General features: G+C 44.5%; 1 protein-coding gene across 1 annotated transcript in view; it reads right to left on the bottom strand.

Annotated features, from left to right (window-relative positions):
- Positions 1–244: 244 nt before the first annotated feature.
- The window catches only part of LOC144783269 (sperm microtubule associated protein 1-like), a 329,056-nt gene continuing 310,600 nt past the window's right edge, over positions 245–18,700 (bottom strand). Inside the window, exon 3 of the mRNA XM_078662334.1 lies at positions 245–553. Within this exon, the coding sequence (XP_078518460.1) occupies positions 396–553 (158 nt within the window). The 3' untranslated portion in view covers positions 245–395. The remainder of the gene's footprint in view (positions 554–18,700) is intronic.

Raw genomic sequence — 18,700 nt, 5'->3', positions numbered from 1 at the left:
TTATATCATCACTGCAACACGTCAGTCATTTTTAAAATGTAATCCCGAAATTTTTTACCTGGATCAGCAATGTCTTACCAAGCTAAATTACTTCTCTAATGATCCAAAAACACAAATCAAAAATTAAAATCACTGGACAACAATTTTTTTTACGAATATTTATCAGGGAGCCGGGATTATGAGATCTAAAAAGAAATTAGATAGCACATTTAAGCATAAACACCAGAGCATTCCAGAAATCTGATTAAAATGGAAAAACAGCTTTATTGCATATCTTGTCTAAATGTTGCAATCCACCAGCAGGATTATTATAAACAAGAATGAAAATGCCTGCTGACTGTGAAGGTCTTTGTTCAGCTACTGGGCTCAGCTGAAGATAGATCGGTTGGCACGCCTTAGTACAGTGGGAAAGGCGTCCCTATACCAAATGGTGAAGGCTTCTTACGTAGAGGTGTGGTGTTCCTCCGGTAGCCATATCGCCCGTTGTATCCAGTGATAGGACGAACTTCTGACAGGAAATAGCTGTGGCCAGACATCTGCTCAAGTGAATGCCCTGTTGAGACATGAATGTGCAGAGTTACTGTAATGTACAGAACTTTTCACACTAGGCATAGAGGTGTATTCATCAAAATGCCTGGGGTAGAGGAAATAACATCACACACCCTTTGACATTAATGACATCACAGGATGTGACATTATATAATCTATGACCCTGAATCTCAGAGGAATTGATGTTGCATTACTTTAACCCTGAGGCCTTCATGATAATTGACATAGTTAAACTTCCATAACAACGGCATGATCAAAATAACAGAAGAACACAGACAAACATCTATTTTAGATAACACTTCTGTTACAGTATTGATGTGATCTTTGAAATTTTGTTTGGCGTATTACTTGCCAGAAATTCTAGCGAACAAGTGAAGCAAATGAAGCAGCCCTCATCTAGTGGTGTCCATATGGGTCTTCTCCCGTCAAGAAAAGTTGGGGTCAAATATTGCATTTTGAAGCACAACTTTTACATAACTTTGCTAATAATCCATAGGCTCTGAAAGGGCAATCCTTAAATGGTGAAGTCCCTTCATGGTTTGCCAAGCCTATAAAACCTGACCCTCCCCAATAGTTGATCCCACTTTTTTTAAATGTGCTATGTGTGCCCTCAGATTTCAAAGAAAAATACCCTCAATGTTCTAGGGTAAGCATTTTGTAACTGATGCCGCTTATGACAAAAATGACATTCAATATGCCCATGCCAGAATGTTGCTAATAATGCCATGCGTATACTATAAGGGATCGTTATCCCCAAAACTACCACCAGTACGTCAGTGCCAATATATTGTCAATTTCTCACAGATGCCTGTCATAAGAAGAATTGCCTCCAGTATTTACAGTTCCAGTATTTTGCTATGGAAGCCTCTATAAGCCAAAAAATGCCTTCAATATATCAGTACCAATGGCAGACTCGCAAGCATGGAACCACACTCACTTATATTTGTTCACACTCATTCATTCTCACTCTTTGGCACTCACACATTCTCACTTACTCATTTCTGCTTCTCATTCACACCTTACTCATTCTTCCTCTGAATCACACTCACTTGCACTCACTCTTACTCTCCCTCACACAATCTCACTCACGTTCATTCATTCCCAGTCACTCTCACTTGCATTCACTCACATTCACTTTTACCCTCACTCATACCTTCCCAGTCACACACACTTACACTCACTTTCACTCTTACTCAATCTACGGTATTCTCACTGACCATGACTCATTCTTTCTTACTCATTTACACTCATTCACTTGTCACTCACTCTTAGTTATTCCACTCACACTCATTATCACACACACTCTCTAACACTCTCTCATGTTCATTCTTATTCTTTCTTAACCCCCCTCTCATTCACTTGCAGTCATTCTTAATTTCGCTCACTCATTGTCAACAAACTCTAACTCATATTCACTTACTGACCTACAACCTCACTCACGCTCCCTGCCTTGCAAAAGCAGGTGGTTTTGAGATAGGCAATTCTGATGTCGCCTCACTACGTTTCGGGCTCTTGCCTGTCACGGGTACTTGCGCCTCCCACACAAGTGAGGCACCATTTTTATTGGGAGACCTGGGGGAACGCTGAGTGGTAGGAAATTTGTGTGAACCCGGTGATGCCACAATTTCTCACACGAAAATGTGTGAAAAAAATGATTTTTTTCAGCTAAAATTGAGGTTTGCAACGGATTCTGGGTAAGGGGACGTTGGGAGAACCACGCAAGCCATACCTCCTTGGAAGCCCCCTGGTGTTTACTTTTCAGAAATGTGTGGGCTTAATTGGTTTCCCTAGATGGCCGGCGAGCACGGAGCCAAAAACCCAGGTCACCCCCCCTTGTAAAAGCAGGTGGTTTTGAGATAGGCAATTTTGATGTCGCCTTACTATGTTTTGGGCCCTTGTCTGTCGCAGGTACCCTCGCCTCCCACACAAGTGAGGCACCATTTTTATCGGGAGACCTGGGGGAAGGCTGGGTGGTAGGAAATTTGTGTGAGCCCGGTGATGGCACACTTTCCCACATGAAAATGTGTAAAACAAATTATTTTTTCAGCTAAAATTTAAGGGATTCTGGGTAGGAAACGTTGGGGGATCCACGCAAGCCATACCTCCTTGGAAGCCCCCGGGTGTCTACTTTCCCGAAATGTGTGGGTTTGGTGGGTTTCCCTAGGTGCCGGCAGAGCTAGCGTTCACAAACTACAGCTAGGCACTTTGCCAGAAAAGGGTAATTTTTCACTGTGAAATTAAGGTATGACCACTTTGCGTTTTGCACCGTTTCCTGTCGCAGGCACTAGGCCGACCCACACAAGTGAGGTACCATTTGTCTCAGAAGACTTTGGGGATCGCGGGGTGGGTAGAAATTTGTGGCTTCACACAGATTCCAGAACTTTCCACCAAAGAAATGTGGGGAAAATGTGTTTTTTTTGTCAATTTTTTAGGTTTGCAAGGGTTTTTGGGTAACAGAACCTGGTGGAGGCAGTAAAGTCACCCGATCCTGGATTCCCCTTGGTATCTAGTTTTAAAAGATGTATAGGTTTGCTAGGTTTCCCTAGGTGCCGGCAGAGCTAGGGTTAAAAAACTACAGCTAGGCACTTTGCCAAAAAAGGGTCATTTTTCACTGCGAAATTGAGGTGCGACCATGGTGCATTTTGCTCCGTTTCCTGTTGCAGGCACTAGGCTGACCCACACAAGTGAGGTACCATTTTTCTCAGAAGACTTTGGAGAAAGCGAGGTGGGTGGAAATTTGTGGATCCACGCAGATTCCAGAATTTTCCACCACAGAAATGTGGGGAAAATGTGTTTTTTTGGACAATGTTTTAAGTTTGCAAGGGATAATGGGTAACAGAACTTGATGGGAAGCAATCAAGTCACCCCATCCTGGATTCTCCTGGGTGACTAGTTTTCAAAAATGTATAGATTTGCTAGGTTTCCTTAGGTGCCGGCAGAGCTAGGGTACAAAAACTACAGCTATGCACTTGCCAAAAAAGGTCATTTTTCACCACGAGAATGAGATGTGACCGCGTTGCGTTTTGCACCGCTTCCTGTCGCGGGCACTAGGCCAACCCACACAAGTGAGGTACCGTTTTCCTCGCAAGACTTTGGGGAATGCAGGGTGGGTAGAAATGTGTAGATCCACGCAAATTCCAAAACTTTTCAGCACAGAAATGTGGAGAAAATGTGGCTTTCTTGACATATGTTTAGGTTTTAAAGGGATTCTGGGTAACAGAACATGGTGGCAGGCAGTCAAATTACCCCATCCTGGATTTCCCTGGGTGTCTAGTTTTAAGAAATGTATGGGTTTTCTATGTTTCCCTAGGTGCCGGCAGAGCTAGGGTTCAAAAACGACATCTACACATTTCCAAAAAATGGGTACATTTTCATTGTGAAAATGTGGTGTGTTCACGTTGGGTTTTGAGCCCTTTCCGGTCGTGGGCACTATGCCTACCCACACAAGTGAGGTACCATTTTTATTGGAAGACTTAGGGTAATTCATATTTGTAAAGCAACTGTTATTACCTGTTGATTTTTGATGCATTTCAGCCTTCCAAATGAAAGACATTGTGTAAAAAAGAAGTCATTTTAAAAAATGACCAATAATTTGCATGCTAGTATGAGTATTCCCAATTTTGAAAATGTGCAAATATGTACTGTTTCTAAACTCTATAATTTGTACCCATTTCAGAAATACATAGGTGTCTTTCATACCGATTATTCCATGCATACATTTTCGCACAATAATTGCTCTATACCCGGTACATAATAAAAAGCCATTGCAAATTGCTACTCAGTTTTTTACTCTGGGTTCAACTGCTTCTTGGTGAACCTACAAATCCTATATATCCCCACAACTAGGAAAGTCAAGTGGATGTAACAGTATATTGCTTTCAAAGAGCTGTCATAATTACAAGAAGTTACAGGTGAAAACGTTGACACAAAAGGCTGTTTTTGTCAACTAATTTAACATTTTTCCAATATTTAACTGTTAGTTTCTATAAAGAAATCTTGATGGATCTACACAAATGACACCTTTCTGAATTCAAAATGTTGTCTACTTTTCTAAAATGTATAGCTTTCCAGGATCCATTATTGCTTTCATACTCATTTTTACCATCAACGGGAAGGAGGTTGAAAGCACTAAAAATAGCAAAAATAGGCTATGTCTCAGAAAAATGCCAAAACTGTGTAAAAATGTTAGTTCTCTGACAAAAGACTGTCCTTCCCTAAAAGCAGGGAAAATTGTGATTCCAGCCCACAAACACTTTCGATAACATTTGCAGGGATAAACCCAGAGGTGTTCATTTGTAGGCCGTTTTTCCAATTTTTCTGAAAAAAAAATTTTCTACTGTATTTTGGCTAATTTCTGGGACCCCTCCAAGGGAATCCACAAGCCCTGGGTACCTTTAGAATCCCCATCATGTTGGAAGAAAAGGACGCAAAATTGGCGTGGATACCTTATGTGGTCAAAAAGTTACAGGGACCTAAGCGCACACTACCCCAAATAGCCAAAAAAAGGCTTAGCACAGGAGGGGAAAAGGCCTAGCAGCGAAGGGGTTAAAATCATGGTTTAACTTACCTCAGTTGCCAGTGCAGTTATTGTTCCAGATCCTGGTGCCCCTTTTTAGGACAAAGCCTACCTGACAGCACAGCTGTATGGTTCTCTAACACCCTCTTGGGGACATTCTTAAAGCTTCCCTTGGAATGCATTCCGCCCATTGCTTACCATTAGCTTTGTGTTTTGTAACTTGCTTTCTATTTGCTGGTTTTAATTGTTTTAGGTTATACAGCTTGAGTTCACCAGTCCTATGGAGCATAGCCTATTTACTGTATTCTACTACAAGAGTTCACTATCTTAAACATGCTTTTAAATCTTTTTATTATCTTTTCACATTTGCTGTACATTCAAAGACTGAGGTCATATGTGAGCCTCTGTCTTGTGAGGGAGATTGATTCTTAATTTTCTGTCCCTGACTTCAAAGGGATAGGATTTATGTTACAATTTTGCTTTGAAAGCTAAGGCTTATTTCTAGCACACAACAACATTTAAATGTCTGTCAATAAACTGTGCAGATATTTCAGAATATATCAGAATTCGGATAGCATAAATGAAGAACATTGTTTTGCAATTCTGAAGTGTGGTAAGGACAAATATTTTAATATGATCAAAACAAATCAATACACGAGGTGATGACATTTCCACACATTATCGTTTGTGCGCTGTATACTTTTATCAGTGAAATGCCACACCACTCCACTCTACGCCACTCTATGATACTCTATGCCACTCCATGAAATTCCACTCTACTCTACGCCACTCAGACACTATAGGCCACTCCACAACACTATGCCACTCCACTCTACGGCACTCTACTCCATGCCACCCTCATCTATGCGACTAACGTTTAGCCATGTTAAACAGCAGCCATGCTGGTGTACAACATGGCAAAAACACATTGGCAAAGCCAAAAACTCTTGCATACGTGAGACCCATTGGCTTTGCCTATGCTTGTTTTAAAACATTGTTAGGAATGGGGGTCTCTAGTTGACAAGTGTGTACCCTGTACAAGTAGCGGCCCTTCCTTCTAGTCCGGTAAGGGGATTGCACTTCTAAAACAACCCTTGCTCACTCTCTTGGTAGCTTGGCATGAGCAGTCAGGCTTATCTCAGAGGTAATGTGTAAAGCATTTGGACATAACACACAGTAAGACAGTAAGAACACTACAAAAGGACACTGCACCAGTTTTAGAAAAATAGCCAATATTTATCAGTGTAAAACAAGACTAAAACGATAGAAATCCAACAAATAGTAATAAAGATAAGAATACTCCAAGAATAGACTCAAAATGCAGTTTCTTGAAGTCAATAGCTCTGTCCAGGGCTATCACGGCGTTGCGAACAAACAAATCCAACAGTTCAGGTTGACCGCAAGGTTGAGGGCCAGCTTAAGGTGTCGGGAAGTCCCGCAACATTACCTTGGAAATGCAGGGCATCATGGACCTGGCGATTAGCTCTCAAGAGGCATCGTCGGCGTCTGTAGGCATTGGTCCTGGAGGTTGGTGCGGGAGTCATTCAACCCATAAAGTCACACGTGTTGTGGATTGAACTGCATGAGGTTGAACTCAGGAAGCACTGGCACCAATGGCATCAGGGCTGAGATGCGAAGCAGGATGGTGCGAAGTGCTGTGCCCACAGGTCACAGTGCAGGCAGTGGCTTGGTGATGGCTTTTGGCCACATCAGTGAGACCAGGGCTGCAGTGTGAAGCGGGGCAATGCGATGTGCTGTGCTGTGACCATAGGTCACAGGGCAGGCAGCAGCATTGTAGTTGGTGAATCGCGGTTGTCAGTATGGGGCCCACAGGTCTTCTTGAACAGGGGGCAAGCTCTAATTCAAGCCCTTGGAGAAAATCAGGAAATAAGTTGTAGAAAGTTCGGTCCAGTGCTTTTACTGCCCAAGGCAGCAGCAGCAACTGTAGGCCAACTCAACAAAGCAAAACACAGCAAAGGGGCAGAACTCCTTCTGGCAGCTCTTCCAGCTCTCCTTGGCAGGTCCATTCATCCAAAGGAGTTCAAAAGTTCTGGGGTTTTAGGTCTAAAATGTATTTCGCTTCTCCTCTTTGAAGTCTTTGTTTAGAACTTCTCTCTGGCTCAGCACAACCAGTTCTGTTCTCCTTGGAGCAACCACAGTACAAGGGGTGAAGACAGCATTGTTCAGAACAGCCACATCCTATTTAGGTGTCAGTGACAACTACTCCCACCACTCTAGCCTAAGATGGCCCATTAGCATGCGCATAGCACACCTCTGCTCCCTTTGTGCGAGTGTATTGAGTGAACACACAATCCAGCCCCTGTCAATCTTAAACCAGACGTGGATTCCACAGGTAGGCAGAGGCAACCAGGATGATTAAGTAAGAAAATGCCTACTTTCTAAAAAGTGGTCTTTTGAAACACACAATTTAAAAACCAGCTTTACTAAAAGATGTGTTATTAAATGCTGATCTCAGGGAACCTAAGCTCCAGTTCTCTATCTTTTCCCAATTGAAAGTTACACTTGTAAAATGTTACAAGGCATCTCCAATGATCACCTATGGGGACGCCATTGTAATCTGACCTGACCTTGATCCCTTCATCTCGAGCCACGCCGGGAGGGAAGCCTTTTCTGTGAGGAGGGGGACCCTGCTCGTTGCCATCTGCCCTGCCGCCATTTGCCCCTGCCGCCTGCAGTCTCCTCTCCTCCGAAACCGCGGACCGCACACTGCCTACTACAACATCCACAAGGCAGCGCAGTCCCGCGAGAGGTGAGGAGGACAAAATCGGACCAGGGCTCCCTCGGCGCGGGACGCCGTTGTAATCTGACCTGATCTTGATCCCTTCATCTCAGTCCACGCCAGGAGGGAAGCCTTTTCTGTGAGGAGGGGGACCCTGCTCGTTGCCATCTGCCCTGCCGCCATTTGCCCCTGTCGCCTGCAGTCTCCTCTCCTCCAAAACCGCGGACCGTGCTCTGCCTATGTTATGTTATGTTATGTTATAACACATTTCTTAAGCGCGCTGTCACCAAAGGTTTCCTGGCGCTGATTGGACTGGAAAAGAGGGGAGGATCAGGGAGGGAGGGGAGTTAGTGGGGGAAAAGTGTAGTTTTTAGGGATTTCCTGAAAGAAAGAAGGGAACAAGATGACTTAAGTGCGAGAGGGAGAGAGTTCCATAGCTTGGGGGCTAGGCAGGAAAAGCTGCGGCCGCCCGATCTAGAGAGTTTGAAACGGGGAACGGCAAGGAGCAGAAGATGAGTGGATCTCAAGGTGCGAGGGGGACAGTAAGGAGTGATGAGAGACTTGAGGAACGCGGGGGCAGAACCAGTGAGAGCCTTAAACACCAAACAGTGGACCTTAAAAGTGATTCTTTCGCTCACTGGTAACCAATGAAGGTGACGTAAAAGAGGTTGAGCGGACTGCCATTTGGGGATTTTAAAGATCAGCCGAGCGGCCTGATTTTGGACGATCTGCAATCTCGACAATAATGTTTTGGGGAGACCGTAGTAGATGGAATTTGAGAAGTCCAACCTGGACATCACCAGGGCTATTAGGACTTGCAGCAAGGCTTCAGGTGAAAGGAGGTGAGCGACTTTCCGAATCCTGTAGAGTTGGAACATACAGGAAGATGTTACTGCGCTCACCTGTGCCTTGAGAGTGAGCCCGGAGTCAATCAAGACTCCGAGACTCTTAACACATCCAGCAGGGGAAGGTGGTGTTCCAAGCTCGGTCGGCCAGTACTGGGGGGCCCCAGAAAAGGGCGCTTCTCCCCGGGAGGAGGAGCTCAGTCTTGCTCGGGTTGAGCTTGAGTTGGTTTTGGTTCATCCAGAGCTGGATATGTGTCATAACAGCCTGGAAATTAATGGCAGCATCAGGGGAAGTGAGGGGAAAATAATCTGTAAATCATCCGCGTAATTAAACACGGTGATATCCCATTTGCCCAGGGAGTGAAGGAGGGGTTGGAGATACAAATTAAAAAGAAGGGGAGACAAAGAGGATCCTTGGGGGACTCCGCAAGAAGAGGGAACGCTGGTGGCGCAGAAAGGACCCAAGCTAACTGCCTGGGACCTTTCCTCGAGGAAGGATTTGACCCAGGATAGAGCGGCCCCACAGATTCCGGCGGATTCGACACGGTGGATTAAGATGTTATGGTCCACCGTGTCGAAAGCAGCCGAAAGATCGAGTAGTACTAATGCCTGGGGTTGTCCTCTGTCCTCGCTGCGTCTGAGATTGTCCAGTACAGCGAGAATCACGGCCTCAGTGGAGTGAGCTGGTCTAAATCCGGCCTGGTTGGGTGCCAGGTACCTGGACTCCTCGATGAAGTTTGAGAGGCAAGTCGTGACATGAGCCTCAAGGATTTTGGATAGGAAGGGTAGAAGGGAAATGGGACGGTAATTAGCTAGGACTGCTGGATCGGCACCAGGCTTTTTTAAGAGAGGCACCAATGTGGCCTCTTTAAATGACCTGGGGACGGTGCACGAGTTGAGAGAAGAGTTGAGTAAAGGAAGGATGCAGTGGGGAAGGGTATGGCAGATATCACGAAGCACGAAGGGAGGGCAACAGTCCCTGGGGGATCCAGATTTCACACGGACAGCCGGTCTAGCGAGAGATTCTGGGTCGAGCACAGGGAACTGGGAGAAAGTGGATGTGTTGACAGGGGAGGGATCAGATGTGACAAGGAGGGGCGAGTGAGGGATAGAGTTCTTGATGGAGGTGATTTTATCGATAAAGAAGAAATTTAGGGCAGTGCAGGATTCCGAGGAGGGGGGTGGGATCGGGAGTGTCCTGGCGTCCGATGTCAATTCGCCAAGGACTTTAAAGATCTCCTTGGATCTGTTAGGAGCTGTTAAGATCCTATTGGAAATAAAAGTGGTTTTGGTGGTAATGATTGCAGTTTTGTAGGCTTTGCGTGCGGACACATAGGCTTCCCTGTCGGGGGCAAGGTAGTGGCGCCGCCATCTGCGCTCCAGTCGGCGCAGCTCCAGATGTTGTTGCTTTAGGATGGAATTATACCATTTGTGGGATTTATTAAGATGGGTGCGGGAATAGCAAGTAATAGGTGCACAAGTGTCGCTGGCCGTCGTTAACCAGTGAGAGATATTGGCATCCATGATGTTGATGTCGGTATCTGAGGACTCGGGGGGTAGGGGCTGGGTTTTAGCAAGTAGGGAGAGGAAGGCAGGCAAGTCGAGAGACTTCCAATTCCGAGCAGACCCTCCAAGCCGGGAGGGAGGCCTGACCAGGCCCGTTATAAGGATGGAGGACTCGATCAATAGGTGGTCAGACCTACTACAACATCCACAAGGCAGCGCGGTCCCGCGAGAGGTGAGGAGGGGGCGGAGCCACTGGACCTACAAGATCGGACCGGGGCTCCCACGGTGCGGGACGCCGTTGTAATCTGACCTGATCTTGATCCCTTCATCTCAGGCCATGCTGGAAGGGAAGTCTTTTCTGTGAGGAGGGGGACCCTGCTCGTTGCCATCTGCCCTGCCGCCATTTGCCCCTGTTGCCTGCAGACTCCTCTCCTCCAAAAGCGCGGACCGTGCGCTGCCTACTACAACATCCACAAGGCAGCGCGGTCCAGCGAGAGGTGAGGAGGGGGCGGAACCACTGGACCTATAAGATCGGACCGGGGCACCCGCGGCGCGGGACGCCGTTGTAATCTGACCTGATCTTGATCCCTTCATCTCGATCCAAGCCGGAAGGGAAGCCTTTTCTGTGAGGAGGGGGACCCTGCTCGTTGCCATCTGCCCTGCCGCCATTTGCCACTGTCGCCTGCAGTATCCTCTCCTCCAAAACCACGGACCGTGCGCTGCCTACTACAACATCCACAAGGCAGCGCGGTCCCGCGAGAGGAGAGGAGGGGGCGGAGCCACTGGACCTACAAGATCGAACCAGGGCTCCTGTGGCGCGAGACGCCGTTGTAATCTGACCTGATCTTGATCCCTTCATCTCGAGCCACGCCGGAAGGGAAGCCTTTTCTGTGAGGAGGGGGACCCTGCTCGTTGCCATCTGCCCTGCCGCCATTTGCCCCTGACGCCTGTAGTCTCCTCTCCTCCGAAACCGCAGACCGTGCGCTGCCTACTACAACATCCACAAGGCAGCGCGGTCCCGCGAGAGGTGAGGAGTGGGCAGAGCCACTGGACCTACAAGATCGGACCGGGGCTCTCGTGGCGCGGGACGCATGCGGGCGTGCCCGGGCGCAGCCCGGGCAAAGCCCGAGCCAAGGGCAGGCCCATCCGCGCCTGACGGAGCCTGAAGGAGGCTGGGCTGGGCCCACTCCCTAACATCAGTCCAAGAACTGGTATTTCCTTTGCATTTCTGTTATATTTGGTCAAGTAAACAACCCATCGGTGTCACTGGGAGAATAACACTAGGGAAGCACCATGAGTAAAAGAAAGAAGACCCAAGCTGACGCAAAGGGCTTGCCAGAGACACAAATAGGGGGCCAATCATCACTGCTTTCATATCTTATGGGGGCCATGTGTGTTATTGAAAAACAGATTAACACCGTAGAAGAGACCTTGGGGAATGGGACATGTAATTTGGACTTAGAGCAAAGTGCATCTGTACAACCTTTGGACATCCCTACAAATGAGATTCACCCTCAGGAGATCGCTCGTAATGGATGTATACAACAGTTAGTGGATGCCATAGAAGCGAGTTTCTTAGAGGAAGAGGCCCAACCGCCGAATAAGCGCCCTAAGAACCCAGATAGCATGAAGAGGGTAACAATCTATATATATAAAAACGAATGTATGTCTGTCTGTCTGTTTGTCCTTTATGCATTACTACACCATTCATCCGATCGGCATGAAACTTTGGGAAGTTGTTGAGTACATGCCCGCGAGGGTTTCTGGCAAAAATAAATAAATAAATAAATGAATTTTGTTAAAAGTTGTTGAGTACACTCCCGCGAAGGTTTCTGGCAAAAAAAAAAAAAATGTTCAATATCGGCCCCCCGGCCCCCCAGGGCCCTCATAATCTTTCCAATACTGAATGTTTACAGTTTCCTGTGCGACTTGCTTTTGCAATGACCATCCACAAAGCACAAGGACAATCGCTGCAAGTGTGTGGACTAGATTTAGAGAATCCGTGCTTCTCACATGGACAACTGTATGTGGCCAGCTCACGCGTCGGAAAATCTTCTGATTTATTCGTGTACGCAACGTTTACAGTTTCCGGTGCGACTCGCGTTTGCAAGAACCATCAACAAAGCACAAGGACAATCGCTGCAAGTGTGTGGACTAGATTTGGAGAATCCGTGCTTCTCACATGGACAACTGTATGTGGCCAGCTCACGCGTCGGAAAACCTTCTGATTTATTTGTGTACGCACCAGACGGAAAAACAAAAAATACTGTGTATCCACAAGCACTCGAATAAATAAACAGAATTAAAACACACTTTAAAATGTTTTCCATATTAAAATGAATAAGTTTCAATAAAAATGACACAATGTAAATTGAATGTTATCATAACAAGTTTCCTTAAATTTCCTTTCTTCTGACATCGCAGCAACGCGCGACGGGTAAGCTAGTTCCATTATAAATTCAAGTATCATTCGTAATAGCCCAAGTAAGGAGCACTCCACTAGAAAGCGCAAAGGGAAACAACTTCCAACTAAATTACATGCCCGTAAGACCAATAAAAATCCATGTAAAGCGAGTTTGCCCACACAATCTGAGTGCAATATAACGGCTATTGAAAACCTTACAAAAGGTCTAGATACTCTCCGCTGTACCTTGGTAGAGGCGTTACAGTCCCTTTCCAACAGAATGACCAATCTGGAGGTGGCATTTAATGAGAAACACTCTATGATTAGAGTGAACAGCGACAGGCTGGCCCGAATTGGTACCCAAGACATAGTTACTATTAATTCCCAGTCCGTAACCGATATACCGACAGTAATGGCAATTCCCTCACAAGTCGATACAATGCAACCGGGCCCCAGATTAACAATAACTAGAAACACACCACCAGTGCACCCTGGTCTACCTAATCCCCCAACCAAAGTCAGCGGTCCCAATAGGACTAGAAGCCCTGATATCACCCCAAAAGGACCAACTAACCCAAATAATTCCTATATAGCGGACCATCTTGATCTACCTCCTGCCGCCACGCCGCACGTAGTGGTGTTGACTAATGCTCCCACATTACCGTCATCGAAGCATGAAACTTGGAGAGAACTCAGGAACAAGTCACTCTATTGGTTGGCGAAGCAAACTGGGCTAAACAATGAATTGTTTAAATGTTTTAAAATGGTAAGAAGGGTAGCATGGGTAGGTAGGGAAAACAAGACTTCGCCCGGAGACTGCATAGTCCTGACTTTTAGTGACCCCAGACTTGTACATGAGATTCTATTAGGAACTAGATATAATGCCAAAGAGCATAGTGCCATGAGCATCAATCCATTGGGGGCCTTCTATCCTCTGAGCCCACCTATATGTTGGCCATCTACAAATTATTATGATAGAATGCAGCATGCGAGACACATACCAAGGTGGAGCATACCCTTGCACAATCAATATGAAGTGTTATCACGCTTGGATGATCAAGATTGACAAGGAAGGAACAGGAGGGAGGAGCAACCCTTTGAGGCGCCTATCTCATCACCGATACAATCAAATGGGAGTCATCATTTGGAAGGGGTGGGGAGCTACCAGATTCAACAGGGGGACATAAATAAATTTGTTGCAGATGCCAACAACGTGCGTAAGAAGACACAGTTAGAAAAATCTAAAGATCACCAGCATCTAGTGTATCCCCCCATAAGAGCAGGACTAACACTCACTAAGGGAGGGAATAAAGGTACTAAAGAATTGGTCCTTGAAAGGGCATCTTCCGCGGGGACAACACTTAAGCGGCTAAAAATTTTAAGCTGGAACATTGCGGGGTTGTCGGACAAAGTAGCCCTCCCACAATGGTTGGACATAGTAAATAATCATAGTATACTATGTTTCGAAGAAACGTGGTCTGCTCAGGAAATTCATTTGATTGGGTACCAAAGTTTTAATACACCGGCTATTATTAGCACACAGGGCAGAAATAAAGGGGGGTTATGTACCTACGTCTCAACCACAGGAGGGATCACAGTTGTTACGTTTATTACAACATAATATTATCAGATTTTAACAGTCATATGGGGAGGAGTAAAAAATATAGTTATAATAAATTTCTATAACAACATCCCCACACCCTTATGGGAAAATGTTATCAACAATCTTATTAGCAACCTGCATAGTTTAGAGGAACAGATGTCTGGAGACATGGCTTTATTATGGGTGCGCGATTTCAACTGTACCTTGTGTCCCCGCAGTGTATCTGGCACTTGTGGTTTAGGCGATAATAAGGAGGATACTCCCATCCACTTCACACACTCAAAACTAGGGGATTTGCTGAACAATTTGATTTTTCACTTTGATTTATCACATGTAAATGAATTATGCTCCCCAATGATACTTTTCCAGCCACCTTCAATGGGAGAGGGTGCAACTCGATTATCGATTTCGCACTCATATCGTCTAGGTATTCAGCACTTGTGTCCTCATGGGAGTTAAATGACACTCTGTTGAGTGATCACTACCCCATCTTCTTAGCATTAAAAACTAAAGGGGTGGATGAAAACTCGAAGGGAAAGGCGCTTTATAATACCCCAATTAGCCTTGCGAGTTCAAATGGATATTCCATCAAATGGGATAAAATTGAACCCGAGGCTTTTCTTCAAAAGCTAGTTAAGAATACCCATGATCATATGGAAATATGTCTTTCACAATCCGGGGAAAACCCTATTGTCTATGATTCCTTTTATAAAATTACAGAGGAAATAAGAAAATTACTATCAAGGGACCATTGTCATAGTGTTAATAGGATTCGAAGATGGTTTGACAAGGATTGTACAAAAGCCCATATTAATTTGAAACATACCTTACATCAAGTCCCTAGATTAAACAAGTCAGTACGGTTGGCTAGAAAATCGTACCGTGCTGCGATAACTAGCAGGAAAAAATATCTAAAAAGGGAAGCTTGGCAGACGTTACATGAAGCATGTCTAAGGAATGACAACATAGCCTTTTGAAAAGCGGTTAACGCGCCTTTCTTACAAGACAAGGATACAGACGTAATCAATCTAGCCATCCAAGATGAAACTTGGGTCAAACATTTCACGGGCCTATATGATAGAGTTAAAACAGATGGTTGTGAAAACGAAACTGATAATGTAACCGGAACACTCAATGACAATAATCCGACTAGTACGTGTCCTTTGGGTATTGAGTTTGATTGTAAGGAGGTTGTTAGAGCAATTAAAGAAAGTGCCCCAGGAAAAGCGCCAGGACCGGATGGCGTCCCGATCGATGTCTATAACTCTGAAATAGACCTATGGGCACCTATGCTAACTAATGTCTTAAATAATTATAACAGTTTTAAATTCATTTCAACCTGGCAAGAAGCCATCGTGATTCCTATTTTTAAAAAGGGAGACAGGAACGACCCAACCTGTTACAGCCCCATATCCCTACTAGATGCCTTAATGAAAGTGGCAGGTAGGATAATTTTAAATAGGCTGCAAGAATGGGCGGAGGAGAAGGACATTATTTCTAATTTACAGTATGGATTACGGACAGGGAGAGGTACGATAGAACAGGGCCTCAATCTATCACTGTTAATTGCTAAATACACGCAGCCTAAGAAAGAAAACCTCTTTGTGACGTTTGGCGATCTTAGCTCTGCTTTTGATTGTGTGGACCACGAAAAACTATGGAAGATACGCGGTGACATAGGTGTTGATCCCCAGATTCTTTTGTTCATCAAGGAACTGTACAGGGGGGCAGGCGCTAGGGTACGGTATGGCAGGAGGGGAGAGTATTCAGCCAAATTTGAAATCAGGAGAGGTGTGAGACAGGGGTGCATTTTAGCACCCCTTCGCTTCACCCTGTACATCAGTAGCATAGGACACCATCTTAGTGAATTTCAGTTCAACTACCCAACAGCGAGAGGTACACCTGCCCCAATCCTTTTGTATGAGGATGACGCCGTAATCATGTCACGGACCATGATCGGTCTTGAAAGGGCGGTAACAAATTTTGCCACATATATGAAATCCAGAGGGTTAAAAGTTAATGTGTCAAAAACGTATTCAAAGACCTGTGGAAACAGGACAAAGACCACCCAAGCGATCTTCCTGGATAAGAACAAGATTGAGAGTACCAAAAGATTTTCTTATCTAGGAATTAACTTTGATAGAAAGGGAACATGGCAGGCAGCTGTAACTGCAAGGAAATTAGCTTTCTCCAGGGCCATAGGAGCACTGATAAATTTTGCAAAAAAACTGGGTGGGAGACCGGTACGGGAACTATTACAGATCTATAAATCCAAGTGCGTCTCTACCGGTACCTATGGAGCAAGAATCTGGGGGATCAAACAGGTGGAGCAGATCCAACGTTGTGAAAACCACTTCATCAGCTATCTATTAGCGGTTCCTAAAACCATGGCTACTTACATCTGCCACAGTGAAGTGGGTTTACCATACATTACTGACACCATCAAAATCTTCCCTTTACTGTTATGGCACAAAGTTTGGGTCACACCTGAAACAGGCTTAAATAGAGACATCATTATAGATTGCCTCAACCTAGATAGAGCGGCTAACATAAAATGGATCAAATACGTAAAAAACATAATGTACGAGATTGGGCACCCAGAATTCTTTGATACCCCAATTAGTATGGAATCGGTGTCTAGAAGTACACTAAAAAAGCTGGTCATAGAACATTTAGACAATACAAGGTGGCTTGCGGAAAAGGATAAATGCTCAGTAATGGAAAATCAGTTATTGACCATCTGTGAGGGGATTCAACCCTATTTATTACTTGAATCAAGTTGTTATACACGGATGTTGCTGACACGTTTCCGTATGGACTCATTTTTTAGATTAATAACCTTTCCAGAATGTAATGATTGGTCAAAGGACCTGGCTATTTGGCCATGCGATGATATATCCCACCAATCAAACTTCCACTGTATCTTGTTTTGTAAATTTTACTTGATTCCAAGGAAAAGGCTTCTGATTCCTATACTGAAGAGTTGGGGGTTAAAAAGCTGTAGAGAAGCATTTTTTAACTTAAAACAACTAGAAACTGACTATGTAATTAAGGCAGTATCCACTTTTTTAAAGCTACTCATCAGCTTTCGGAAAAGCATATGAAGGGGTGCAATTAATCAATATATTTTCAACATTGATCCTGGATGCCTGTTCTTGTTTATGTTTTTCCCCCTAATTGGAACGTTACTTGAATGAATGTATATAGCGAACATCTATACTTGCAACATCTTGTATTGAATATGTATATATAATGTTTCTCCGCCCTTACCCCGGCAATGGCCTAAATGAAATGAACTGTACAGAGCGATCATTTTAAACAACTTATAGGGCATGTATTTTAGTATTTTAATATAGGTATGTTTTTAATTCTGTAAAGATTTTTTAACACTTTTTTAACCTGTGCTTTTATGATGTATGCAAGTTAAAATCGAATAAATCATTTATTGATTGATTGATTGATTGATTGACAGCATTTCAATAGGGGTAAACAAAATGCATAGTATTTCATTATCAGGGCATGTAAAATACACCAGCACATGCCCTACCTTTCACATACACTGCACCCTGCCCATGGGGCTACCTTGGACCTACCTTAGGATTGACTTATATGTAATAAAAGGGAAGGGTTAGGCCTGGCAAGTGGGTGGACTTGTCAGGTTGACGTGGCTGTTAAAGCAGCATGTGTAGAAACTGCAGTGGCAGTTTTGAGTCACCTTTGAAAGTCTGCTTGTGTGGGTGCACAACCAGTGCTGCAGGCCCACTAGTAGCATTTGATTTACAGGCCCTGAGCACACACAGTCCACTTTATGAGGGACTTTCCGGTAAATCAAATATACCAATCATGGCAAACCAATCATGACACAATTTACAGTAAGAGCACTTGCACTTTAGCACTGATTATCAGTGAAAAGTGCACAGAGACACTAAACCCGCACAAATGAAGTCCAGCATGACATCAAAAACAGGAGACCAGAAAGCAAAAAGACAGGAGAAACACGCTAAAAGATGCCAGGTCTAACATACATTAATAGTAAATAATAAAATATTAGCAAGATCACTGAAATTATGCAATTTTGCAACGGTGGCATTATCCACATTTGCCACACAATCTATTATCTGCTGCAAAATCTGCTGATTTTAACAAAAAAATTGTTTCCAGCTCAAATGGATCAAACATTCCTAAAAATGTGATGGCATGTGTTGCTGTGCAGTGGAAGGCCCTTTGTAAAGGTTGACTGGTCAACTTTCTTTAGCTTATTGCTGTATTTGGGCGTCAAACTAGAATAAACGAGGGGAAAACTTTGACCAGATAGTGTTAACATGATTAAAACAACAAAATACACTTTCACAATTACAAAATGTGCTACAATATGCCACACAATTTGCTGTTTCTTGCTCAGGTGCACTCCTGCTGCAAAATTCCTGCGACCCTGACTATTAATCACTATTAGTATAAAAAAACCATAGACTAGAGTTACCTGCCCCTTTGTTCTTGGCACTGGTTTTGCCACCTCTGAAGCCAGGGGTAGCAAAGC

The sequence above is a fragment of the Lissotriton helveticus genome, chromosome 9, assembly GCF_964261635.1.
Source record: "Lissotriton helveticus chromosome 9, aLisHel1.1, whole genome shotgun sequence".
In the NCBI taxonomy this organism is placed as follows: Eukaryota; Metazoa; Chordata; class Amphibia; order Caudata; family Salamandridae; genus Lissotriton; species Lissotriton helveticus.
The sequence above is the reverse complement of the archived record's forward strand: the minus strand, read 5'-3'. Positions and strand labels throughout refer to the sequence as shown.